Below are 23,685 nucleotides of genomic sequence, written 5' to 3'. Positions count from 1 at the left end.
TCTGGAAGAATTTCAAGCAATTGGCCAGACCAAGAAAGATAGCTGGCGGCAAAAATGCACTCTTCAACTCTGATTCTAAGAGACTGAATAATGGCTCAGGTGGAAGTTTAAAAATGTATCTCCATCTACAAGAAAAACAGATCGCTCCACTCTTGACACTTCGAAAACTTAAAAAGAAAGTCATTTTTTCTTTTTTTCTAAACTCTTCAGGAGATAAAAGCCATAGAATCATCTAGAAAAATTAGTCCCTTAGAGATCAAATCTCAGAAAGTAATGAAGGTCAAATCAAGCAGATAAAGTACAGATTGAATGATCCAACCCAGAATCTGATCTTACATACAAAAATGCAATGTACACAAAAATTCTACAAAAAAACAGAAAAACAAAAACCAAAATACCCAAAACAAAGAACACTGTTAATTAAACACATTTCTGGATTCTTGACTGATTTTATCTGTTTTACCCATAAGACCCTGCTGCCATTGTGCTAATTACAAATCAGTAATAGAAACAAGCATTTCCTAAGTCATCCTTCTGTGGTCCTTAAAAATGGTGCCAGGTTTTCTTTTTATTCTTGTTGCTCTGGGGTGAGGTTTTTCAGATGTGTGGCTAGGCTGACAAGAACCGAACCTACGGAATCCCCATTTTATTTCTCCTGCTGTCTTGGGGTCTCTTCACCAATGCTGCCTGACTCTTTACCATCAACACCCTTACAAGCCTGTGTTGGAATGGCAAGGAAAACTGGAGGGAGCTAACATGTGACACGAGGGGTCACAGCTGCCTGCTTATAAAGCGTTCCTAATTAAAAGTACTAAGTTGACTAGCACCACTCATTAGGTGTGAACAACCATGGCTACCTAGATGACAGTTCACAGAAGACATTTTACACACTGGTGATTAACAGGGCCACCGGTACATCACAATGCACATTTAACAGAACACCACTAGTGGTTTTTTGATACCAAAAGAATTGTTTGTGGCCTGCTTAGCCACCAAACACCTGAGTGACACAGTATTCCCAGGTGAAGAGCAAGAGGCTGAATCCCGTCAGCACTGCCACACTGGCATTCAGCAGAGATACTTACTCTGCGGATAGGTGTGGAGGAGGGGAAGGGCCTGGGACTGCTGTGCTGCTTTCTGGAAGCAGACTGCCCCTCAGGTGAGCTGCTAGGAGAGGAAGAACCCCGGGATGAGTGGCTAAGAACAGAGTCTTCTTCAGGGCCAGACTCCAGCATCTCACTCTCAGAGGGCATGCCCTGGTGTGCAGGTGTCGTTGGAGACTTGGCTTGAGAAGGTTTCGCAGCCAGGATATCCTGCAAGACCACCACAGGCACCTTCCCTTTGAAAAAAATGCCCCCAGCTTCACTCCAACCATCCTGGTCCTTCTCGAAGCATGTTCTTGGACCACCCGTCAGCACACGACAGCTTGGGGGTGAGCCTTTCTGCCCATCTCCACTCCTCTCTGTGCCCCTTGAGCCAGCACCCTCGTTCTCTGTTTTGCACGGAGTGTCTGAAAGGGTCTCTTCAGGACACGTCAGCTCATCCTCCATACTGGCCTCCAGCAGCCCCCTGTCACCTCCAGCTTCTTCTCTGACTCTGCTTACAGCCTCCTCGGAGGCAGAGGCTGCAGAATTTAGTTTACTGTGGGCCACAACATCATCCAGTTGGTCACTTGAGTCCTCCGTCAAATCAATGATGACCATGGTCTGGTCAATTCTGGTTTTGACTCTATTTCTTAAAAAGTTATCTAAGGGACCCTTCCCATTGACAAGTTTTGGACTACCATCTATATCAGAACCCGAATGACAGTTGTTCTCCAAGGTATCCAAAGAGGTCTCCACATCAGGTACTTGACTTTGTGCAGGAGTGCCCTCAGAGCTCCTCATGTCATCCGACCCGTCCTCGCTTTTCTCCTTTGGGACAAGATTCAGGCGCTTGAAGGGCAGACGAGCTGAAACATAGAGAGGAGGCCATCTTTACAGGGAAAGTGTGAAGAGCAACAGCCCATCAATAATTGAATATTCCAAATGCTCAACAAGTATCAACCTGCTGGGATGGAGGTGGGGCCGGCAGATGGGGATTTCTGTAAACCACTCATGCCCTTGGGTTCAAGTTTGCCCCTGCCCCTCAGAGACTGTTGCTCTTCCTATGACTCCCCTCAACACCAAACTTGCTATCAGTCATCATAGGAGGAGGAAAGCTGCTACAGGGGAACGAGATACCAAGTTTTAAAAACCAGAAGCCTTAGTTTTGTATATAGTCACTTAGCTAATCTAGCCTAAGGGTAAAAATACCAACCACTCTTCACACAAAAGGATTTGAACACATTTATCTTCCTGTACAATGGTGGTTCAACCAGGGGCAGCTGTCCCTGCCAGGGATGTCTGGCGATATTATTGGTCATCATGATTTAGGTGAGTGACCAGGGACGCTGCTAAACCCTACAATATATGGGACAGCCCCATATCCTGACAAAAAATTACAGAATGTCAATAATGCTGAAGTAGAGAAACCCTAGTAAAGGCAATAACCACTAGATGTGCTCCTGGGAACCTAAGAAAACAGTAACATAATCACATGGGTTCCCAAGGTTCTGATTGGAAGATGCAACCATTAATCTCCCCCCAGCCCTTGAGGCTTCTGCTGAGGACCCCAGCAGAAGACCTCTGCTCAAAGGAAATTAAAAATACAACTGATGAGACAATGAAGGATATAAATTAGGAACAGTATTTAACACCTTCCCAGAAAGTTACCTTGTATTAACTTTTTGACTGGAAAAGCTGGTCTGTCTTTGCAATCCATGGCTGTGAATGAAAATGTCAAAGGATAGGTTATTAAAAGTTGGAAATAATGAAGCAGTAAATAAATATGCAACACCTAACATGTCCAAAGTGGTTGTCCAATAGGGGTGATTATGGCACCCCCACCATGGGGTGCAATGTTTAGGGACATTTTTGGTTGTCATGAGGGGGGAGGTGTCTAGTGGGTAGAGGACAGAGATACAGCTAAATATCCTAAAATACACAGGATGGCACCCACGACAGAATTATCTGCCCAAAATGTTACTAGGTTGAGAAATTCTGCTCTCAACTCTCTCACTCCTTCTCATCTTCATGTGGTGATTATCGTTCTGAAACTTACATGACGTCTCCCCCCTTCCCAACACAATGGGAGACTTGTTCCACACTGTACCCTTCGCACGTAGCTCAGAACTGGCACATAGTGGGACACCAATGAGCACAGTAACAGGGACAGTGAAAAGGGGAATGACGGGGCACCTAGTTGACTCAGTCTGTAGACCATGCAACTCTTGATCTCAGAATTGTGAGTTCAAGCCCAAACTGGGCACAGAAATTACTTAAAATCTTAAGGAAAAAAAAAAAAAGAGAGAGAGAGAAAGGGAACGAGTACAGATGACAGAAAACACTGCGTTACCGATTTCACAATTAATGACCCCAAAATGTCCTCCTCCAATCAACCCATCCCCACCACCAAATGTGCAAAATCAGAATATGGTTTATTTTCTTTCAAAATAGAGCCTATACGCTGGGGCACCTGAGTGGCTCGGTGGTTAAGCGTCTGCCTTTGGCTCGGGTCACAATCCTGGAGTCCCGGGATCGAGTCCCACATTGGGCTTCCCCATGGGAAGCCTGCTTCTCACTCTGCCTGTGTCTCTGCCTCTGTGTGTCTCTCATGAATTAATAAATAAAATCTTAAAAAAAAAAAAATAGAGCCTATACAGGTAAAACAATTCAAAGCATACTGAGCCTGCCAGGCTGGAGCTGAAGTGAAGAAACAAGGGAGAATGTTTTCCTGCATGAAAAAAAAAAATTTCAAAAAAAGCATTTAATAATATCGAAGCTGATACAGGAATGACTGTAAATAGAACTAAGTCTTTGGAAAAACATCCTTAAATTGGTTAAAATAAATTTAGAAAATGACACCTGCTAGGAGATCTGTCTTACAAAAAACCTAGGTTAGTTATTTGGGGCAATCTACATGTTTTGTAAAAAAATACATACAAGTGAGTATTTTTAAAAAGCAGATCAAGGTTTCTTTATTTCTTCTTCTTTTTTTTTTTTCAAAGTTTCTAAAAAAACTCAGCAGATGAAACTGCTCTCGCCTACCCCCCTATGCTTGGAATACAAATACCCTGAGGATTCACATTTCCTTTCTACCCATTTCAATACCCTTTTAAGTCCTTAGTTACTAAAGACATAATTTCACCTTTCAACCAAAGTATACATAATCTCTACCTATTTAAATGTAGTTTTAGGTCAACCACAAGTATTCACTAGTGTGGCCCTGAGTCACCAGTGTTGAAACAAGTGGAACACAGTGACCTAAGCCTAGAAGCTACCTCGGGTCAACATAAAGGAACAGCCTACCCAGAGATCCCAACTGTTCAAAGGTACACATACCATTCACACACACTTCGTGTCTAAAGTTACCAAACGCTCTTTATTATGAGATTACACGCCTCCTAATTTTACGTAGCATTAAAACACCCCTTCCTTGTATGGTAGAATGGTCACCGCAAAGTAGTGCTTTTTACATTTCTAAATTAAACGTTGTTACTGGATCAAACGACGGCCCATGACAATCGGTTCCAACTTTACTGATGGGAATTTTATGTCTCTGTGAAATTTCAAAGTCTGGAAACAACTGGAGCAGTGGTTCTCAGCTACAGGGAGGGGGCGATTCTGCAACCCTTCCCAGGGCACCTTGGCAATGCTTGGTTGGATACATTCTGGGTCCTCACAAATAGGGAAAACGGTTTGCTACTAGGGTCTAACGGGTGGAGGCCAAGGATGCTGCCCGACACCTTACAGTGCACAGGGCAGCCCCAAATGTCAACAGTGGCCAGGTTGAGAGACCCTGGGGTGGAGTAACTATCTCCCTGTCAACCCCTAATTCAGCCAACCAACTTGTACTCTGTGCCAAGCACTGTGCAAGTGCCAGGGACAAAATGGGAGTCAAGCAAGGCAGACAGGCGGCCTGGTTCACCATCGCCCGTTCACCATCGCCCGTTTCGGAGGTCCCCACCGGGTGCTAGAAAGCCCCCTCCCAAGGTGGGGTGGGGGAGGGGAAGACAGGTCCTCACCCCGCAGAGCGAGCGGGATCAAGAAGCCGGGAGTCGCATCTCCCTGGCGATCCCACCACCCAAACCTCTTACCTGGGCGTGCCCTGACCCGCAGATGCAGCTGTCTGGTCCCCGAGCTCATGTGCCCCCGGGCCTCAGTTTCCCCACCCGGCCAGAGGGCCGCTGCACGGTCCAACTTGCTCGGGGGACACAGACGCATTCGGCAACCTGCAAAGGCAGCCCTTTCGCCTCGCGGGGCCTCAGTCTCCACCCCCCGGGCCACACCGACCCGTCAGCACAGGGGGAAAAAAAGAGCCTCGCAAGGACTAACTGAAGCCAAAGCGCCGGAAGAAAAATGGTCGCGGCCGCAACAATAACGTCAAGGAGGGAGCCCTTCGGGTCGCCAGACCCTAGCTCCGACCGTAACGGCCGCACCGACCCAACGGCCGCCGACGAGGAGCGGGCCCGAGGCCGGGAGGTCCGTCCGCCCCCAACCGCCGCCTCTCGGCCTGCGCAGGCCGCGCGCCGCGCCCCCCCTTCCCCTCGGCGCGGACCCGAACCGACCTGCGGCCGCTCCCCTGGCGCCGGGCGCCCCGCACTCCAGTTCCTCCAGCATCGCCCCGGCGGCGGCTAGAGCTCCCCTCAGGCGGCGGAGGCGCGGGCTCCGTTCAGGCGGCCACTGCCGCTCGCCCTCCCGCCCGCGCCGCTGCTGCCGCGGCCGCCGAGCTCGTATTTGGCGGGAACCGCGGCGACCCCCGCAGGCCGCGCGGCGATTGGACGAGGCTGCGTCACGTGACAACCCGCCTCGGGAAGAAGGGAGCGCCGGGAGCATCCTCGCGAGAGCCGCGTCTTCCATTCCTCCCAGGGTTCCCCTATTGATATTCCCGCGGAGGACCGGGGCTTCCTCTAGGCCGCCGGTCATTGGCGGGGAAGAGGTGCCCTGCGATTGGAGGCGGAAGCTGTCAAACTGAGAGTTCCGCCCTGTGATTGGCTGAGCGCGTGGGATAGGTCGGCAGGAGGAGGGAGGGCCAGCTCTTACGTCATGACGAAACGTTCTACGTAGGGTGGTGGGTGACAATCTGAAACTGGTTTAGAGCAGGAGCGAGGCTTGTAGTTGATCCTCGTTGGATGTTGGCTGAGTATCATCAGTAGCAAAATTATAAATGCCTTTTTATGAGAAAATAAGTTAAATAGATTCTGTGCAGCGCTCTAGAAGCATTTAATGCGCACCAAACATATTCAGAGGGAATGAATGAAATGGATCTTTGTGGTTTTATCCTCAGCATTTTTGCACACGGTCTTTCCTCACCTAGAAAACTTTCCGCAGCTCTCTTCGTGGCTAGTTTCAACCTAACTTTCAGATCTTAGATGTGCACCTTGGGGAGCCTTTCCCTGTCCTCAACAAGGTGAAGTTCCTACAATGCAGTTCTTCCCCCCCCCTTTTTTTCCGCCCCCGCCCTTTTTTCCCTTGCAGTTCTTTTTTTCTGAAGCAATTACAGCTTATTTTTTTTTATTAGCGTGTTATTTGATTTAGTATGTGTCTTTGTCACCAGCTCCAAGAGAGGAGGAATAATTTATTTCTGTATCCCCAGTACCTCTCCATGATTGATGCATTTAGCAAGGGCTCAATAAATAGATGAGCAAATGCATAAACTCCATTTGATTACAAGCTTCACATGGAACACAGACGTTCAGTGTCAACCTGTGAGCCTTCAAGTTGGTTTTTTTTTCTTCAAGATTTTGTGAATTTATTCATGAGAGACAGAGATAGGCAGAGACATAGGCAGAGGGAGAAGCAGGCTCCCTGCGAGGAGCCCAAAGGGGGACTTGATCCCAGGACCCCAGGATCTTGACCTGAGCTGATGGCGGACGCTCAACCACTGAGCCACCCAGGCGTCCTAGAGTTGGTTTTCTGTAGCACCAATTAATCTGTCAAGCAGAGAAGTGAGGAAAGAAGATGAAATTTAGATCAAGTTTAGAATTCTATTGAATTTATAGATTGGATAATTAAAGCTGAATTGTTTGGAAGCAATGTGGAGAAATAGGGAGTTCAGATTAAAATCACTTTGGACAAGTCATGTCTTACTCAATGCCTGAGTTTCCCCGTATGAATCATGACATTCTGGCATTTTGCAATGATTGAAACCAGTAGGTCACCATTCAGAGTGCCTTTCAGAATCACATGGGGAATCAAAAAACAAACAAACTATTCGTAACAGCCCCATCAGGATCTTAGGGAGGGAGATTTGTGGCATACATAATCTGAAATAATCATCCATCTAGTCCAGTACCTTCTGTTGAGGCATTTGGAAACTTCTAGCAATCTTCTGCTTCAGAAGAGCACCCAGATCTGTCAGATTTCAGCACTGAAGTTGCAAGCACGTTAGCTCTAGCCACTTTCTTGTTCCTCTTTTCAGATTAATTTATCCATTCCAATTTATTATTAACTTCCAGTTAATTCAATAACAATTGATATAAAAAACAAAAATCAATTAACATGTATAAAACTGAATTTCCTGAAAGAGGTGACATTCCCAACAGATTTCTCTTTTATGCACAAAGGATGGGGGGCGGGGGAGGGGAGATTGGGGGAAAATGTGCCAGAAAAGAACAACCTTAGAAAAGGCCCACAGTAAACAGGGATCATGGGTTATAGAAGAGGAAGAGAGCTGAAGTCAGAAGAGTTGATGGAGCCAAAATTTGTAAGCTTTGTAAGGCCATGCTACGAAGTTGAGAGTGTATTGTGAGGATAGTAGACTAATGTGATATACATTTTGTTATAGAGCATCTTTTTTTTTTTTTTTTAAGAATTTACTCATTTATTCATGAGAAACACAGAGAGAGAGGCAGAGACTCAGACAGAGGGAGAAGCAGGGTTCTCACAGGGAGCCCGACGTGGGACTTGATCCCTGCACCCGGGATCACGCCCTGAGCCGAATGCAGATGCCCAGCCGCTGAGCCACTCAGGCGTCCCTCTGAGTATTTTTAAGGGGGAAAATTGGAGGGGAAACCTGCAGGTGGGCATACCAGCGAGGAGACTGGGTGCGATAGTCTGGCCTGGGCAGGGAGGCCAGGGGGATAGAAAAGCAATAAAGGGACACCCTGATGTCGTACTAGGGCAACTAAATGGATGAGCACGTGGCAGGGCTGAAGGCGGTGCGTGTGGAAGGGACTAAATGCACAGAGAATTGGGTCGACTGAGATTAGCGAACGACGTCTGATTTACAAACCCGGCCTCCCAACCTCTCCAGGATTTAAGCGCCTTTCCTAAAACGCTAGGACTACCTCCGGGCCGCCAGGAGGCGCTGTAGCCTCCAGGGTCTCTCTAGGCTCGTTCCTGTCGGCTCGCTGTCGGAGGCGGCCTCATAGCGGGGGAGGGGAGAGGGCAAGACGTGCGCGTGCGCGTGCGCTCTCCGGCCGGCAGGGGGCGCGCGTGCGCGGTCGGGGCCGGGGCCGGGGGCGCGCGCAGGCCGGCACCGGAAGTGTGCGGTTGCCATGTAATATCCTGGCCGCGCGGGCGCGCGAGGGGCCTGAGGCGGCGCCGGGGCGGGCGCGGAGCTGGCGAGAGCGCGGTGGAGGCAGCGCCGACGGGGCCCGCTGAGGCGCGCGGGGTATCGGCGGCGCCCGGGAGCCTGTCGCTTGCGCGGTCCCTCCGGTTCGCTGGGTCCGGGCGGGAGCCCCTGCGGCGGGAGGCAGCATGTCGGTGGCGGGGCTGAAGAAGCAGTTCTACAAGGCGAGCCAGGTGAGCGGCGGCCGAGGCGGGGGAGCTGGCGCCGCGCCCCCAGGCTGTGCGGAGTCGGGACCCGGCCGGGCCCGACGTGGCTCGTGAGGGGGCCGCCGGCTCCGGAGGCGCGGCGTCGGCGCGCGGCGTCCGCTGAGGGGGTCTCCCGCCCGGGAGGGACGGCGGCTGCCGGCGAGGCGGCCCACAGGCCCGCCCGCCATGTGGGCTCGGGTCTCCCCGGGAGGGTGGGCAGACCCCGGGGAGGGGCGGCGGCGCCCCGGGACGCGGACCCGGACGCTGTCGCCTTCCCTCGCGTAGACGGGCCCGGAGCGGGCGAGGAAGACACTGCCCTGAGGCTGTCGACACGGGACTCCTGCCAGAGAGCCCGGGGGCAGGGAAACTTGGCGTCCGCAGCCGTTCTCCAAAACAAACAAACGAAAACCCCTTTTGATGGACCCGCTACAAAGTTGGGAAAGGGTGGAGGGGAAAGCCCCGCTTCCGCCTCCAGTCCCCCGGGGCATCGGCATCTTTTCCGAAGATCGGTTACACCTTTCCTAGAAAAACGCACACGCACACGCACACGCACACGGTGGTACCGTGGTCTGTGTAGCCCTTTGTGCTTCGGCTTTTTCGGTTTTCCGTTCCATGTGTTCGGAGATAACGCTAGAGCTGGAATTCTCCGCCTCAGACCGCGCTGCCCTGGGCACTGTGGGGGCGATGAGGGGCATCCCTGGCCCCACCCGCTTGATGCCAGGAGCACCCCCCCCCCAGTCCTGACACCACACATACCTCCCCCTGCTACCAAATGTCCCCTTCTGCCCCCACCCCAGAGCCACTGCCCTGGAGCATACCCCTAGAATCTCTTTGATCTTCTTTTCTTTTTTAAGATTTTATTTATTTATTCATGAGAGAGACACACACACAGAGAGAGAGAGAGAGGCAGAGACACAGGCAGAGGGAGAAGCAGGCTCCCTGCAGGGAGCCCGATGTGGGACTTGACCCCAGGACTCCGGATCACACCCTGAGCTGAAGGCAGATGCTAAACCGCTGAGCACCCCCCCCCCCCCGCCCCGGGGATCCCCTCTCTTTGATCATCTTAATGGGTGCTGGTATTCCAGTTAACTTTGGGGGACTGGTTAAATTTTGACCAGTCATCTGTTGATGTATGTGTGGATCGTTTCCTGTCAGTTTGTGCTACACACAATGAATAGCCAGTGAATATCTTTGCTCAGAGGTGGGATTGGGTTTATAAGATAAATTCCCAGAAGGAGAATGCTGAATCCGAGAGTATGTATGTTTTTACACGTGACAAGTAAGTATAGGGTGGTTTTTTGTTGTTGTTGTTTGTTTTGTTTTGTTTTGTTTTGTTTTGTTTTTTTGGAATGTCCCAGCCCCATTGCTCAAGAATCTGGTGAAAGCTGTGGATCCACTCTCCAGAAAGCTGAGCAAGTGGGAGATTCAGTTTATAGTTTCAGATCCACGAAGCCCCAGATTTCTTGAATCCTCTTGATCCCCGCATCCCAGATTAAGAACCGTAGGTGGGCACTTTGTGTGGATAGAATCCGTGGAGGAATGAGCGACCATCTTAGGGATTGTGTGGGCCCTGCTGGCAAACTGGGCTTTTCCCACAATTTGGAAAAGTTCAGTAGGAGAGAAGAGAAATAAGTCTACAGTAACTCAGCTGGAACCTTTTGCCCCTTGATGGAAAAAGTCATGACCCCACGCTAGTGTTTATCTAGGGCAAACCCCAGATGATGGCTAACCCCTAGAGGAAGAGACACTTAATCGGGGGGGGGGGGGGGGGGGTTCTGGCATTATTGCTGAGAGTACAGCCCTTTGTCCCAGCAGGGTAGAATTAAGTGACCTGGCCCTGGGTTGGACCCTGCCCAACAGACATCAGACCACCAGGGCTTGACCAGAGCAACTAGGGATGGTGCTTGCTGTCTTGGACCTTGATGTAGTCCCTCCTGCAGGAGAAGCCCTCTCCTCCCAACCCCTAGCTCTCAAGGCCCATGCTGGAGGGCCATACTGTCCCAAGCAAGCACACTCTGCTAGAGGAACTGGCTAGGCTGCTCAGACTGGCCACCAGAGCTTTTTCTTGAGGGGGCGGGGGTAGGGGGGTGTCCTGCATTCAAATCTGTGAGGGAAACCTTGAATGGAAGACACTGTGTAGTATAAGCTGCTGGTTCTGATCCAATTTGTGATCTCGCCATTCTGAGGCCCATCCCAAAGAATTGCTGTGATGGCCACATCCTACTCTGGGAGCGGCTGTCTTGGATTCTTGATAAATCCTCTGCTGAGTTGTGCTCTCAAGAATCATGCTGGCTGTGCTCCACTCTCTTCTGCAATAGTTTCCACAGGCCCCCAGCATCTCTGTTGTTTATCCAAACGTGTCCATCTCTTTGTGTGATTCTTTTCTTATCCTCAGTACACCCATTTTCATCCTTTTGTCCTTAGAGTAGGGTTGGCTGTTGAAAAGTATAAGGCAGTGGTTAACATCTGTTGAACTCTCACCTTGTGGACAGGCAGTATGCTTTTAGCCACTAGTCTCATTTATCTGCCATAAGGATAAACATACTATTCTTTTTACACAAAATGATGTGGGGACATTTAGTATAGGTGCTGCCGAAGCGAGCACAATGTGGGGACATTTATATCTTCCTATAGGATAGTGGTTGTCAACCAAGGCCAGTTCTATTCTCTAGGAGACATTGGAAATATCTAGAGAGATTTTAGGTTGTCACAACCTGGGTTGCTATTAGAATCAAGTAGGTGGAGGCTAGGGATGCCGCTCAACACTCTATGTAACGCACTGGGCAGTCCCACGACCAAGAATTATTTGGGCCCAGATGTCAGTAGTGCCGAGGTTGAGAAACCCTGCTTTACGATTTGAGAAAAGCAGGGATAATTAAACCAAAACAAAAACCCGATAGAACAACAACAAAAATCTCACCTGGGCCATTCTTGTGGTAGCTGCCTGCCTTTCTTAGTTTTCAAAACATGGATGACCACATCTACACAAATAAACACCTACATGAAACTCAGCATCCAGATCCCAAGTTGTTAGAACTCCAGGGTATCTTTGGCATCTGGTATCTTTATTTTTTTTTTTTTTTTAATTTTTATTTATTTATGATAGTCACAGACAGAGAGAGAGGCAGAGACACAGGCAGAGGGAGAAACAGGCTCCATGCAGCAGGAGCCTGATGTGGGATTCGATCCCGGGTCTCCAGGATCGCGCCCTGGGCCAAAGGCAAGCGCCAAACCACTGCGCCACCCAGGGATCCCTTGGCATCTGGTATCTTTAAGAAGGTCTAAGCTTGCATCAGTACCCAGCTGGGGTGACAAGTCCTCCCCACTCCCCACTCCGTGTGCCCTTTCAGGGATGTTTGGCAATGTCTGAGAAGGTTTTTCGTTGTCTGCACTTGGGAAGAAGGGTGCTCCTGGTATTGAGTGGGTAGAGGCTAAGAGTGGTTGCTAAACATCCTATAGTACACAGGACAGCCTTCCCCACAACAAAGAATTATTAGGCCCCAAATGTCAGGGGCACCAGGTTGAGAAACAATGCTTTGAAACAGGTTGATTTCAGAGGCTTAGAACAGTGTTGTTTCTAAATTGAGAAGTGGATGTGGGAGAGAGTGGGGCATGGAGAGGCTTGGTTTCTAGCAGCTGAGACTATGATGTTAATTAAAAGTTTCTGATCTCTCTGATGATGCTGGTAACAAATGAGTTATTAATAATGAGTTATTAGTAATCTGGCAGCATCTGGGCAAATTCCGTGCCAGTTCATCTCTAGTGAAAATGTTCAGGTCTCTTATAAGGTCGGTTTGGGCTGGAGTAGAAAGTTTGCGCGCGCTTTTACTTCTTGTTAAGAGCTGGCCGCTGCTGGACTGAGGCCTGGTGAAGAATCTGTAGGGGAAAGTGCTAGAAGGAAGCGGTGTCTGTCTGGGCCCTTGGGCCCCTCTGGTACTTACGTACATCTAGAACTGGCGGAGGTGCTTGAATCTGCGTGTTTCTAGGGGACTAAGGAAGGCAAGGGGACCCTGACAGTGAGATCCAAACTTGGAAGTTCACTTCTCATTGTGATACAATGTTAATTTCCAGGCCTGAGCTGCTTGCTGGTTTCTGATAATTCTTGTGGTCAGGCCAGATTTGAGAGTGTAACTAGGGATAGAGCTGGCAGCTGCCTGGAGTGCTGGCTGGATTTTTTTTTTTTTCTTTTGGCCTGAAAGGAGGGAGAGAGAGTTTGAACTGAAAGATTGGTTCCTTCAGAGCTAGGAGGAAAATTCTCCTCCTATAGCTTTGAAATTCATTGGATGCTTGCTAGGCCCTGGTTTGTGCCCAGAAGGAAAGATCAGACTTTGTAGAAAGACATGGGGTGAGGAGTGGGCTGGGGCACCTGGGACCCCAGCCTGTTAGAATAAGTACTGTCTGGGGGGACATGGTTGGTGTTTGGAACGTCCCCAGATACTACCTGCTCTGAACTATTTTTAAAATCTTATTGTGAGGAATTAGGCTTTTGATTTCCTAGCAAAGAGTTTGGCCTGTTAAGTAATAAGCATGGAATGGTCTTAGATACAAAAGTCTGGAACTTGTAGATCTTTTGCCTGAGTATGAACAAAAGCATGGAACCTGTGTGCTGAGAATAACAGGTGACAGGCGAAATGGGGTCCCTGCCCCAGATCCTTGAGCTCAGCAGCTGCAGGCTAACTTCCTGAAGACCGTCTGCCTTGGGGCACCAGATGTGGAAATGGCTTTGGCCATTGGCCATATCCATATGTAATGGGAACTTGGTTAAGTCCAACTTTGCTGGAAGCAACTCTCCTGACTCCCTCTGTAAGAAGACCCTATGGGACCCTGGCCAGAGCTGTTCCTCTTCCCACTGGGCTTTGGGTCACCAACTTGCTGGGTGGATAGAATAACCAGCCTGGTGTTCTAGGCTGGACTGTGGAGCTACAGAAGTGTGAGACTGCCCTCCCCTGAGGGATCCTGGGACCTCCTTAAACCCTACCACTTTCCAGGCCTGTCTGTAAAACTGAGTTCACCTGACCACTGTCCACAGTCATGGAGGCACTCTGTAACCAAGCAGAGTCCCACATATTCTTGTTAACAACCAGGACCAAGAGGGCACCATACTCTGATTCGCTACCTGTGTCTGCCAAACATGAGGTGGCAAGTTCAGGTCTGACTCAGAACCCTGTGTTTATTAAACACCAGTTAGCGTGCCCAGGTACACTTCTCCCTACTTATTTGGCTCAGCGTGAAGGCAGAGCCATAGGATACTTAATTATAGTCTGCGAGTTACTGAGCTTAGGGGTTTCATAGTGTCTCCCTGCTCAGTTTCAGAAATTGGGGGCTGTCCCATTCCTTTGCCCTTCAGGTGTCCATATGTGCATCTGCTTGCTTTTTCCCTCAGAGGAAACACTTAGTGCTCTGATGCAGTGACAGGGCCTACTGAGGCCTGCCCTTTGCCTCTGGCATGTGTGTCCCGTGGCCTTTGACCCAAGGGCATAGGCCAATTAGTTCTGCTCTGGCCCATCTTAGCCCTTCTCCTCCTCTTCTGTTGTTGCCGATATTTTGAAACTGATCCCTGTAGCCAGTTTCCTCCGTAGGATTTTGGAGGCGAGTGTGTTGCACGTTTTGGCACTGTGGCAAGTTGGGGGTGGAGGATTGGCCAGAGGAAAGTCAACTAGTCTTCTGTTCCCGATTTCCAGTGCAGGGGGTGAAACTTGTAAGCTGTAGGAAGGTTTTGATGCTGAAGTTTTCCAGCTCCAGGGGATTAGGAGCTCTGCAGGCCTATTGAGGTGTCTTTACCCCAGTACTCAAACCCTAAGGGCTTTTCCTGCCTGGTGAAGTGTTAGGGGCAGCTTTTTCTGGTTCTTTTTCAAAGCTGTTCCTGGCAAGCTGGATGGAGGAGTGTGTCAGATTGGCAGCAGCTGGTTTCTGTCTTCCCTCATCTTTGCTCTCTCCTCTCCCTCCCCCTCCCCTTCCTCCCTGCCTTCCCTTGTCCTACCCCCTCCCCCCCCCCCCCCCAGCCGCTCACAGGGCTGGATTTGGCAGCTGCTTCTACTGAGCACTGCAGTTTGGGTACATTTCCGCTCATTTCCTGTTAGGCAGTAACCAGGGTTCCACGAACGAACGAATGCAGGATCCCAGAGGACAGCTCCATCTTCCTTTTCCGTTCAGCTCCTAGAAAAAAACCTGCTGACTGAGCCCAGAGAACGGGGGTCACGCGGCGATTCCCAACCACAGCAGGAAAATAGACTGTGATTTCCTCCAAAGGACTTGACTCAGCATCGGGTCACTGCCCAGCTGCTCAGAGGTCCACACCTGGGAATCAAGCACCTCCAGTGGTGTCACTGAGACCACAGACCCAGCAGCTACTGGCCCAGCAGGGCTCCCAGTCTAGGGAGTACTGTCCTAGCAGAACCATGCGAGGTATCCACTGAGTGTCTGAGTGTCGGAGAGGACGCGGGACTGTTCTCCCGGCTCCAGCAACCTTGCCTCCCCTTGGCCTGGCAAACATCACTTCACCTTTCATGTGTCCCTTCAGCCTTTTCATGTGTCTCCCCAGCCTCTGAGGCACTCAGAGCCTCTGTCTCTCCACCTCTCAGACTCTTATAGCTGCTTTTCCAATCGAGAATGGAGATTGACATCTTTGTCGCTGGATCCTAAGTCTTTGTAGGCCAGGCCCGTGTGGTTCTGCTATTATTGTGTGCCCAGTTGAGCCCAGCCCCTGGCCTGTTTTGGGAACTGTTGGTATTGGATGGATGGACATTTGCACACTAGTGAGCAAATGGTTGCATCATGGGTTGTGGGTGCAGATGCCAGAGCTGTAGGGTCAGCAGGCCTAAAGGAAGCAGAGCCTGGGATGGGTGGGAAGTGTAAACATCCCCAGCTGACCTGGCATTCAGGACCTCCTGGAGTTCTGCCTGGTCCCAATTTTAAATCCTACCCCTTCCCTTCATGGGTGGCACCCTCCAGTCTGACGGCTCCAGTCTGACCGGTCTGCCTGCTCAGCAAGCTACCTTGTACTACCGTGTACCTTGTGCCTCATTTTCTGCACCCCAACTGGTCTCTCTGTCCACTTCCTGCTTGCCCTTTAAAGCCTTGTTTGTATGTCTCTTTATCCTCACCTTCTGTGGCCACTCACTGGAAAGACTTCTCCGTCCTCTGGGCATCTGACCAGTGCACCTTAGTGCTCTCCTGCCCACATGCCACATGCCAAACACGTCCTCACACCAGAATGTGCTTTTCTTCTCATCAAACCTGAGCTCCTGTCAAAGCAGGGCTGCCTGGTGGCTTGTGACAGGCCTGGGGTTCCCTGGGCCATGGCTTACTGACCAAATTGTCAGAAATGGTGGGCTCCTTCTGAGAGTGGGAGTGGGGCAGTCCAGTGACAGTGATAGTGGCCTCCTACAATGTCCCTGGGGGTGGCTTCTGCTTAGCCTAGGCAGAACTCTAGGGAAGCAGAGGGGCTAACAGCCCTCCATCAGAAACAGGTCCAACGGGTTTAAAAATAAGAAATCAGGGCCGCCGGGTGGCTCAGTGGTTTGGTGCCGCCTTCAGCCTAGGGCCTGATCCTAGAGACCCTGGATCCTGATCCTAGAGACCCATGTCAGGCTCCTTGCATGGAGCCTGCTTCTCCCTCTGCCTGTGTCTCTGCCCCTCTCTCTCTCTCTGTGTCATGAATAAATAAATAAAATCTTTAAAAAAAAATAAATAAGAAATCAAAGCTCAGAGATTGTCCCTTTGGCTTTGGATTAGCATGACAGTAAGGTCACAGTTCAGTTGATACTCTCAGGGAGTCCACAGACATCACGTTGAACCATAATTCGCTTATCTTTCACTAGTGCCCCTCCACCCAGCCCAATTTTTTCTAAAGTGCAATGATTGAATGATGAACTGTCATTTTGAACCTCAGCCTCAGGATTGAGCAGAGACCCACATTCTTAAGAAACCCCTCTAGAAAGGAAACTGGGAACTTCCTGTTCCTTTTCTTGGGGCAGATGGGCAGACATCCATCAGAGCCGTGATTGTCTAGAGTCAGATGCCCAGTGCTGGCCCTTGAAGGCCAGCCTTTGTGGTTCAGAAGAGGGCAGCTGAGGGTTGGGGTGAGGTTTCTCCATCCTTGAATCCAACCTGGCTGGTCTAGGGTTGACCCTTAGGTCCTGAGATTTGAGAACCTTTGCTGTGGGTTAGTCTCTTGCTGCTTTCTGCTCTGCGCAAGGCAACATTTCCCCATCTTTGTGGAACATAGGAGCTGCTGTAGCTCCCCACTGACCATCGAGTGGGTGTCTGGGTCAGGGCCCTGAAACATGTGCAAGTGATGCCCCACATCAAGGTGGGCTGTGAGGTCCTGGAAATCCAAATCCAGATGTGGTTCTCTCCCAGCTTTGGCATGGAATGTCTTCATAGCGGAGAAGTCTAAGGCATTTGTGTCCGGCTCCATGCAAGGTTCCTTTCTTTCCAGCAGCCTCAGGGGCACCTGAGTGTTTGATCCTGCCTGTGCTTCCCACAGCTTCCACAGCTTCAGCTCAGGATGGGCAGGAGGCACTGACAAGCCCCTTCTGTTGAGTGAAGCCTCTCTACCACCTCAATACAAGTGGAGTCTTAGGTGGAAAGCTGCAGAGACAAGAGGAGTGTTTGCAACTCAGGAGGAAAGTGCACTTGGTCAGGGGGGCAGGGAGAAAGTCCTTTTGCCCAACTGCCTCCATTGTGCTTCTGGAGTCCAAAAGTCCGTTTGGCTTTGCAGCAGAGCCCACAGGGTTGACCTTCTTGCAGAGGTCACTTGAGTAGCTACCAGGGCGGTCACCAGGCCCGGAGGCAGTCGGTGCTGGGGTGCTGTAGAGGGCACGTCACTTCTCAGGCGCCGTGATAAGGTGATTACTGCTGTTATTAGCGTTCCTTATCGTTAATCACATCCTTATGTCCTCACTATTAACATGGTTGCATTGATTGGCTACATGGAATCACGCACCATGTTATGTATTGTCAATAACCATTATCTAGCTGCTGAGTTACATGTGAATAGATAAGGTTGTGTATGAGTCTTGTGTTGCATCACTGCTGTTGTTGGTGTATCATCAAGTGGTTCAGACATAGGAAAAGATACAAAGAAATAGCCACATGCCCACAAGAGCTTCACTAAGAGCAGTGCAGTCACAGGCAAAGCCTCTCCCTGATTTACAACTTTACTGCACATGAATTATCACCAAAAAGTGTGCAATCTTGTTTTGCAGGTTTACCCCTCTAAATGCTGTCTGTCATGTGGTTATTGGTGTAAGCTGCTCTTTTGTTCAGTACCGTTAGTGTTTCCCGTTTACCCGAATGCATGTAGCCCTAGTTTCATTGCTTAGCTGGATAGCCTTCCCCGGTGTGACTGTACAGCAGGGCACTTATCCAACCCTTGCCAGTGGGGATTGACGATGTTTCCAGGTCTTGGCTCTTTCAAACTGTGTGGCAGTGAGCACTCTTGCAGATGTCCCCCTTGGGATGTGTCTGAGAGGTTTTCCAGACTTACACCTTGTTTAATATAACAGTATAGGTTTTCCCTGGTACCAGTCTGGAAAAAAAAAAAAAACACATTGTATTCAATTTGCATGACCTAAAGTCCAGGCCAAAGCTGGGGGAGTCCTGTGTCTGAACATTCCTAAGGGTGATATTTCAAGTGTGTTCTGCTGCCTGCCTAGGGGCCTCAGCCAGGACTCTGAGTGGGTGGGCAGAGGGTCTGCAGGCACAGAGTTGGTTGGGGGTGGTCCAGAGGTCTCATGGACCAGGGATAAACCCTGGGGAAACCTGCAGCCACAGGCAGCACCCAGAACCCTCCATCTGCCCTGTGTCCTCCTCACAGAATTCATTTACTCATCAGCCTGTCAGTTCCTCAATAGCTGTGTTTTCGGTTCTGCTCTCCACAGTGAGGAGAGCTTTTTGCAGAAAGCACCTGGCATCCAGCCTTGTCACGAAGGGCCGCTTGCACTGGCATATGCAGTCAGAGCTCCCTGATTGGAGATTCTGTGCATGCACTTTCACCTGTTTGCTACTATTTATTTGTAGCCCCCAAATCAATACTCAGGGCACTTTGCAGTCATTTGCAAATTTGCAGAGCAGCAAAGAATTTTGAGTCTCCCGATGTTCCCAGCTGAGATGTGTCAGCCCAGACTATTAACCAGTGTCCTTGCAGTATACTTTAAGTGCCATGTTTTTTTGCATCTTTGTGCATTTTGTGGGTGATTTTGCTGTTTGAAATGACCCCAAGCAGAGCTATGGTGCCAGCTTATGTTCCTGAGTGCAGGAAGGCCATGTTGTGCCTTAGGCAGGAAACCCATGTATCAGATGAGCTTCCTTCAGGAAGGGGTTACAGCTCTGCTGGCCAAATTCAGTGTAGACGAGTCAATAGCATGTATTATATAAGGTGTATTTAGATAGAAATGCATGTAACATGAGGTATTAGGTATTGATTCGCTGTGACCAGAGGCTCACAAGAACCGAACCCCATTGTTTCTCCCACGAGAAGTGGTTCCATATTCAACAGTTGAGTGTTCACAGTGACTTTCTAGAACAGAACAGCTATGAATGAGTGGTGAGACCTGCCAGCAGTTCCTGTGAATGTGCTGCCTTGGCACAGGGGCCTTGCCGATGGGAGCCAGAGTGTGTGTGGACCTGGAGATGCAGAGATCCCTCGGAATTAACCTGGTAGGCCCTGTCTAGTGATCAGGGCACTTAAAGGCAGGTTCCTGTCCCCTCTGTGGTGAGAGGGAAGTATGACTGCTGAGCAGGGCGTCAGGGGAAGGGAGCGTGGCAGGTCTGCATCACTGACTTTGAGGATAGGCCATGCCATGCCACAGCCAAAGAATGGGGGCTGCTCTAGAAGCCAGGAGAGGCAAGATTTATTTTTTTGTTGTTTTAATATCAGGTTTGTAATGTTTTGTGTTGTTTGGGAAATTTGTGTTTTGTCGCTGAGCTTGTAGTAATTTGTTATGGCAGCCATAGGTCTGCCCTGTCTTAAAGTCTTGTCCTGATAGAAAAGTTTAGAGCTCCTTCTTAAAGGGGTGGGTGTATGCACACATGTACACATGTTTTATCCCCCGTTAGCTCTCGCCTCCAACTTAATGGCCGGCGTCAGCAAGAAAATAGGATCGGTTCACTTGCCAGGTCAACTTCTGGGTCATTGTTGCGTCACCATGCTAAGAGCACATCCCTCATGGCCATCTTCAATTAAAGGGTTCCGTGAAGTGAATCTGAAGCTCTGTAGAAGTCAGTCCCTGGTTCCTGGATCCCACCTTGGTGACTTAAAAGCTGATGGATTGATAGGAAATCTCCATCACCATTGTTTAACATGAATTTGAAAACTGGCTCTGTGTTCAGGTTTTATGCAAAAAACACTGCTGTGCATCTACACCTCAGGGCAGCACATCACAGGAAATACTATGGTGGGATCTCGACCTACTCTGGCTCCTGCTAACTGGATAGAAGGAGCTCGGCGGTTCTTGAGCCTGAAGGTCCCTTTCTTCCCATCATGAAGCCTGGAGACTGACATCAGATACTCTTTGCTTAACAACTCCCCACATCTCTAAGAGAGACATTTCAGAACCCCATCCTGGGCATTTGTTTCCATGCCAGCCCTCAACCAGCGTCGTCTGCGCTGGTGCAGATCCTGTGACCCCTTGTCTCTGCCTTTCCTCACATCATGTCCCTTTCTCCTTTCTGCATCAATTCATCCTTCAAAGCCAAGTTCAGGGTCATCTTTGTGAACTGTCCCTGGTTCTCTTCCCCACAGGGAGGAAGTGACTTCTCCGTATAGGTCCCTTAGCTTAGACCCTGCTATTAATCTTTTTTGCCTATGATTTTACTAATCTTTTGTTCCTCTGTTATACTCGTTATATATAATAATAAATAGTTGTTGAATGAATAGGGCAACCTTTTCAAAGGGGTGGGGGGATCTGGACTTCTGACTTTGACCCCAAATGTTCATCCCCCTTCCGACAGAGCAGATCAACTCCAAGCAGGAGAGTATCACAAACACGGGTGCTGACTAAGTGGAACAGGGCTGATTCAGTAACACAGGGTCCTATGACAAGCGCCTGCAAAGAGGAACGAGGGATGATTCCCAGGATGACCCTAGACTCTGGCTTCGCATTTGGCCATGGGAGGAAGAAAGCAAAAAAGCATACAGGGTTTCCTAGGCAGGCAGCTAGAGCAAGTGCTGGAGCCTCAGGGCTGCTGGCTTGCCCTTTTGTATTCTTTCCCCCACTTATCCAGGAGTCATACACATTCTGTTGGTGAGTTCTGTCCTTCTGGGGAAGTGGAGGCAGCCCTGGGTGCCGGGTGGCAGCCCTGGCTGCTAGATCAGCATCACGAGGTGGAGAGGGATTTGAGTACTTTTACGGCTCCTAGCTTAAAAAGCAGCAACATGTATCACAGGGGTGACAAGAGAGCAGGAAGGCCTAGGGAGAAAGGCAGCCAGATTGGAAGACAGGGTTGCTTTTCTCCTGCAAAACATAAAAAAGCATTGCTGAGGAGTACCATGAGTCAGAATAGCATAGCCGTCCCCCTTCCCCAGCTTGTGGGGGTGGACTCTCATTCATAGAGTTTCATTGCTGCATTCAGGAATGCATGCCCACACCAGCGCCATCTGAAGGATGGGGAGAACGGGCATCTCGGGTGGGGAGGCTGAGGGTTAGGAATCCTATTAGCCAGGATGGAGGGTAGACATCTGCTCGAGAGGCGTTGAGGGTTGGCCAACAAGCCACCATGGTGGCTGGGTGAAAGTGGGAAGAGGGGCAGCCTGGAGACTGGAGTAGCTGGGTCATGACACGATAGCTGTTGTGTGACAGCAGCTACTCTCCACTAGGGGTTTCCTACCCGCCATCTTCCTTCAGACCAAGTTGTTTCATCTCTATGCCCTGTTCTCTCCCTTTCCCCCAAATAGAGCATCGAGATTGTTTATCAAAGCCGCCCACCAACAGATATTCCTAGTGCTGAGAGCTTTGTGGAGTCGAGGTCCCATCACTGATCTCTTGGAGCTTCTGTTGCAAAAAAGAATTAGCAGGTCAGCCTGCTGTGGACACAGCTGCCTGGCTATGTGTGGTCATGTGGTAGGGGGAGGAGGCACTGATCCCTCAGGAGGGCTCCCCTGGAAGTCTTTCACCCTGTTGTGTGGGCCACCTGGCAGATCCTGCTGCTGGACCTTGCCCAAGTTGTAGGATGTTTGCCCCAGCTGCCTGCACATGGCACTCCTGGCCTCCTTTCCTCGGGTGACTTGTTCTGCAGTGAGCAACAGGTGCATACCTGTAGTCTGTGGGTTTTGTTTTGTTTTTTTAAGTATTTATTTATTTGAGAGAGGGAGAGAGCGTGTGCACATGAGCAGGGTAGAGGGTCAGAGGGAAAGAGAGAAGCAGATTCCCTACTGAGCAGGGAGCCCAACTTGATTCAGGGCTTGATCCCAGGACTGAGATCATGACCTGAGCTGAAGGCAGACGCTTAACTGACTGAGCCACCCAGACACCCCTAGTCTGTGAGTTCTAAAGCACATTCACACTTGAGTCCCGCAGCATGTCATCCCTACTTCCCATCTTACAGTTGAGGAAACTGAGGCTCAGCAGAGTCTGCGTTCTTTCATAGTCATGGCCTGGTAGGCAGAGGCGGTGCTTGTTTCAGTTGAGAGAGCCCTCCCAGGAGCTCCTGGAGAGCAGGGTGTGCAGGCCCAACATGTATCTATTATCTCAACAAATACTGGTTGCACAAGCATCTACTGGGACCCAGTCCCGTGCTGTCCTCCCAGCTCCTCACAGTAGCCTCACTGCCGACCGGAAGTTCACGTTTGGGGATGGAGAGCCTTGGACTGGGGAGTAGGGGTGAGGAGGTGGAGCAAGGCTGTCTCAAGTGGCATCGCTGGCATGAAGATGAGCCCTGAGGGAGGAGAAAGGGCCCCGAGAACTGTACTTTTGCATCTGTGGTCTGCAGCAGCATCTCTGGGAACCTCGAAGGTCTGGGCGCTCACCCAGTGCTGGGGCATGAGTGCTGACAGCAGAGTGAGTGTGTGTGTGTGTGTGTGTGTGTGCGCGCGCGCGCGTGCGCACACATGTGAGGAAGGATAGGCCCACCTGCTCTGTTCACTAAAGGGTGGGTGGCAGCTGGGGAAGTAGGGGCCATTTGCCTCTGTGACCACGGGAACTGCCTACCTGACTCTGACAGCTCCCTCCTCCTGGGCCTCATCTGTGTTGAGGTGGCTGGACAGTGATTCTGAGACTAGACTCCTTCCAGCTGTGGCTTTCCAAGACTGACTCTGCAGTTTCGATAGGCGGGTGCCCCTGGACAAGTAGGGTGTGTGTGGGTGGAGGAGTGGCCAGGCAAGGTGACAGAATGTTGGCATTTCGCACACGACCCACTCACAGTGCGTAGCATTAACCCACAGCAGGCCTTGGTTTGACCAGTTCACCTTCTCCTGCTTGCCACGTGCTGTCTTGGGGTCAGCACCTGCCCGGGTGCTTATGTAGCCACTCCTGAAGAGATTGGTCTTGGTGGCCATAGGCCACCATGGCCATGAGTCACCCGTCAGCCAAGCTTGTTATCACCACCCTGATATGACAGGCGAGCAAGAGTCAGGTGATGGTACATTCCTCAGCGCCCACTCAGAGCTGCTGCCTGGAGCTGTCTAAAGGAGCTCCAAGTCTGAGCTCTGCCCGCCCCACGCTCCCCAGCTCCAATCGAGCACATTTCTCTTTGGCCTTTAGAGCCTGTTTGCTGTCAGCCTTCCTGTGCTGTGTCCTCCCAAACCACAGACTTGTTGCTTTCACGGGGGTTCCTGTCATTGAGAAACCATCCCACTCTGGGGGGTAGGGGGGGTGGCGGTTGGTGGCAGGGCAGGTCCCCTGATACT

At 50.4% G+C, this 23,685-nt stretch overlaps 2 protein-coding genes across 2 annotated transcripts in view; one reads left to right on the top strand and one right to left on the bottom strand.

Annotated features, from left to right (window-relative positions):
- Window positions 1–5,916, bottom strand: part of CHAF1A (chromatin assembly factor 1 subunit A) — a 28,608-nt gene extending 22,692 nt beyond the window's left edge. Inside the window, exons 1-3 of the mRNA XM_041760405.1 lie at window positions 5,648–5,916; window positions 2,754–2,804; window positions 1,086–1,951 (exon numbers count right to left, since the gene is read on the bottom strand). Coding sequence (XP_041616339.1) covers window positions 1,086–1,951; window positions 2,754–2,804; window positions 5,648–5,915 — 1,185 coding nt within the window. The 5' untranslated portion in view covers window position 5,916. The remainder of the gene's footprint in view (window positions 1–1,085; window positions 1,952–2,753; window positions 2,805–5,647) is intronic.
- Window positions 5,917–8,572: 2,656 nt separating this feature from the next.
- SH3GL1 (SH3 domain containing GRB2 like 1, endophilin A2) overlaps window positions 8,573–23,685 on the top strand; it is a 32,393-nt gene continuing 17,280 nt past the window's right edge. The window contains exon 1 of the mRNA XM_041761917.1: window positions 8,573–8,825. Within this exon, the coding sequence (XP_041617851.1) occupies window positions 8,781–8,825 (45 nt within the window). The 5' untranslated portion in view covers window positions 8,573–8,780. The remainder of the gene's footprint in view (window positions 8,826–23,685) is intronic.

Source organism: Vulpes lagopus, chromosome 7 (genome assembly GCF_018345385.1).
Source record: "Vulpes lagopus strain Blue_001 chromosome 7, ASM1834538v1, whole genome shotgun sequence".
Taxonomy (NCBI): Eukaryota; Metazoa; Chordata; class Mammalia; order Carnivora; family Canidae; genus Vulpes; species Vulpes lagopus.
Note: the sequence above shows the minus strand (reverse complement) of the source record. Positions and strands in the feature narration are given on the sequence as shown.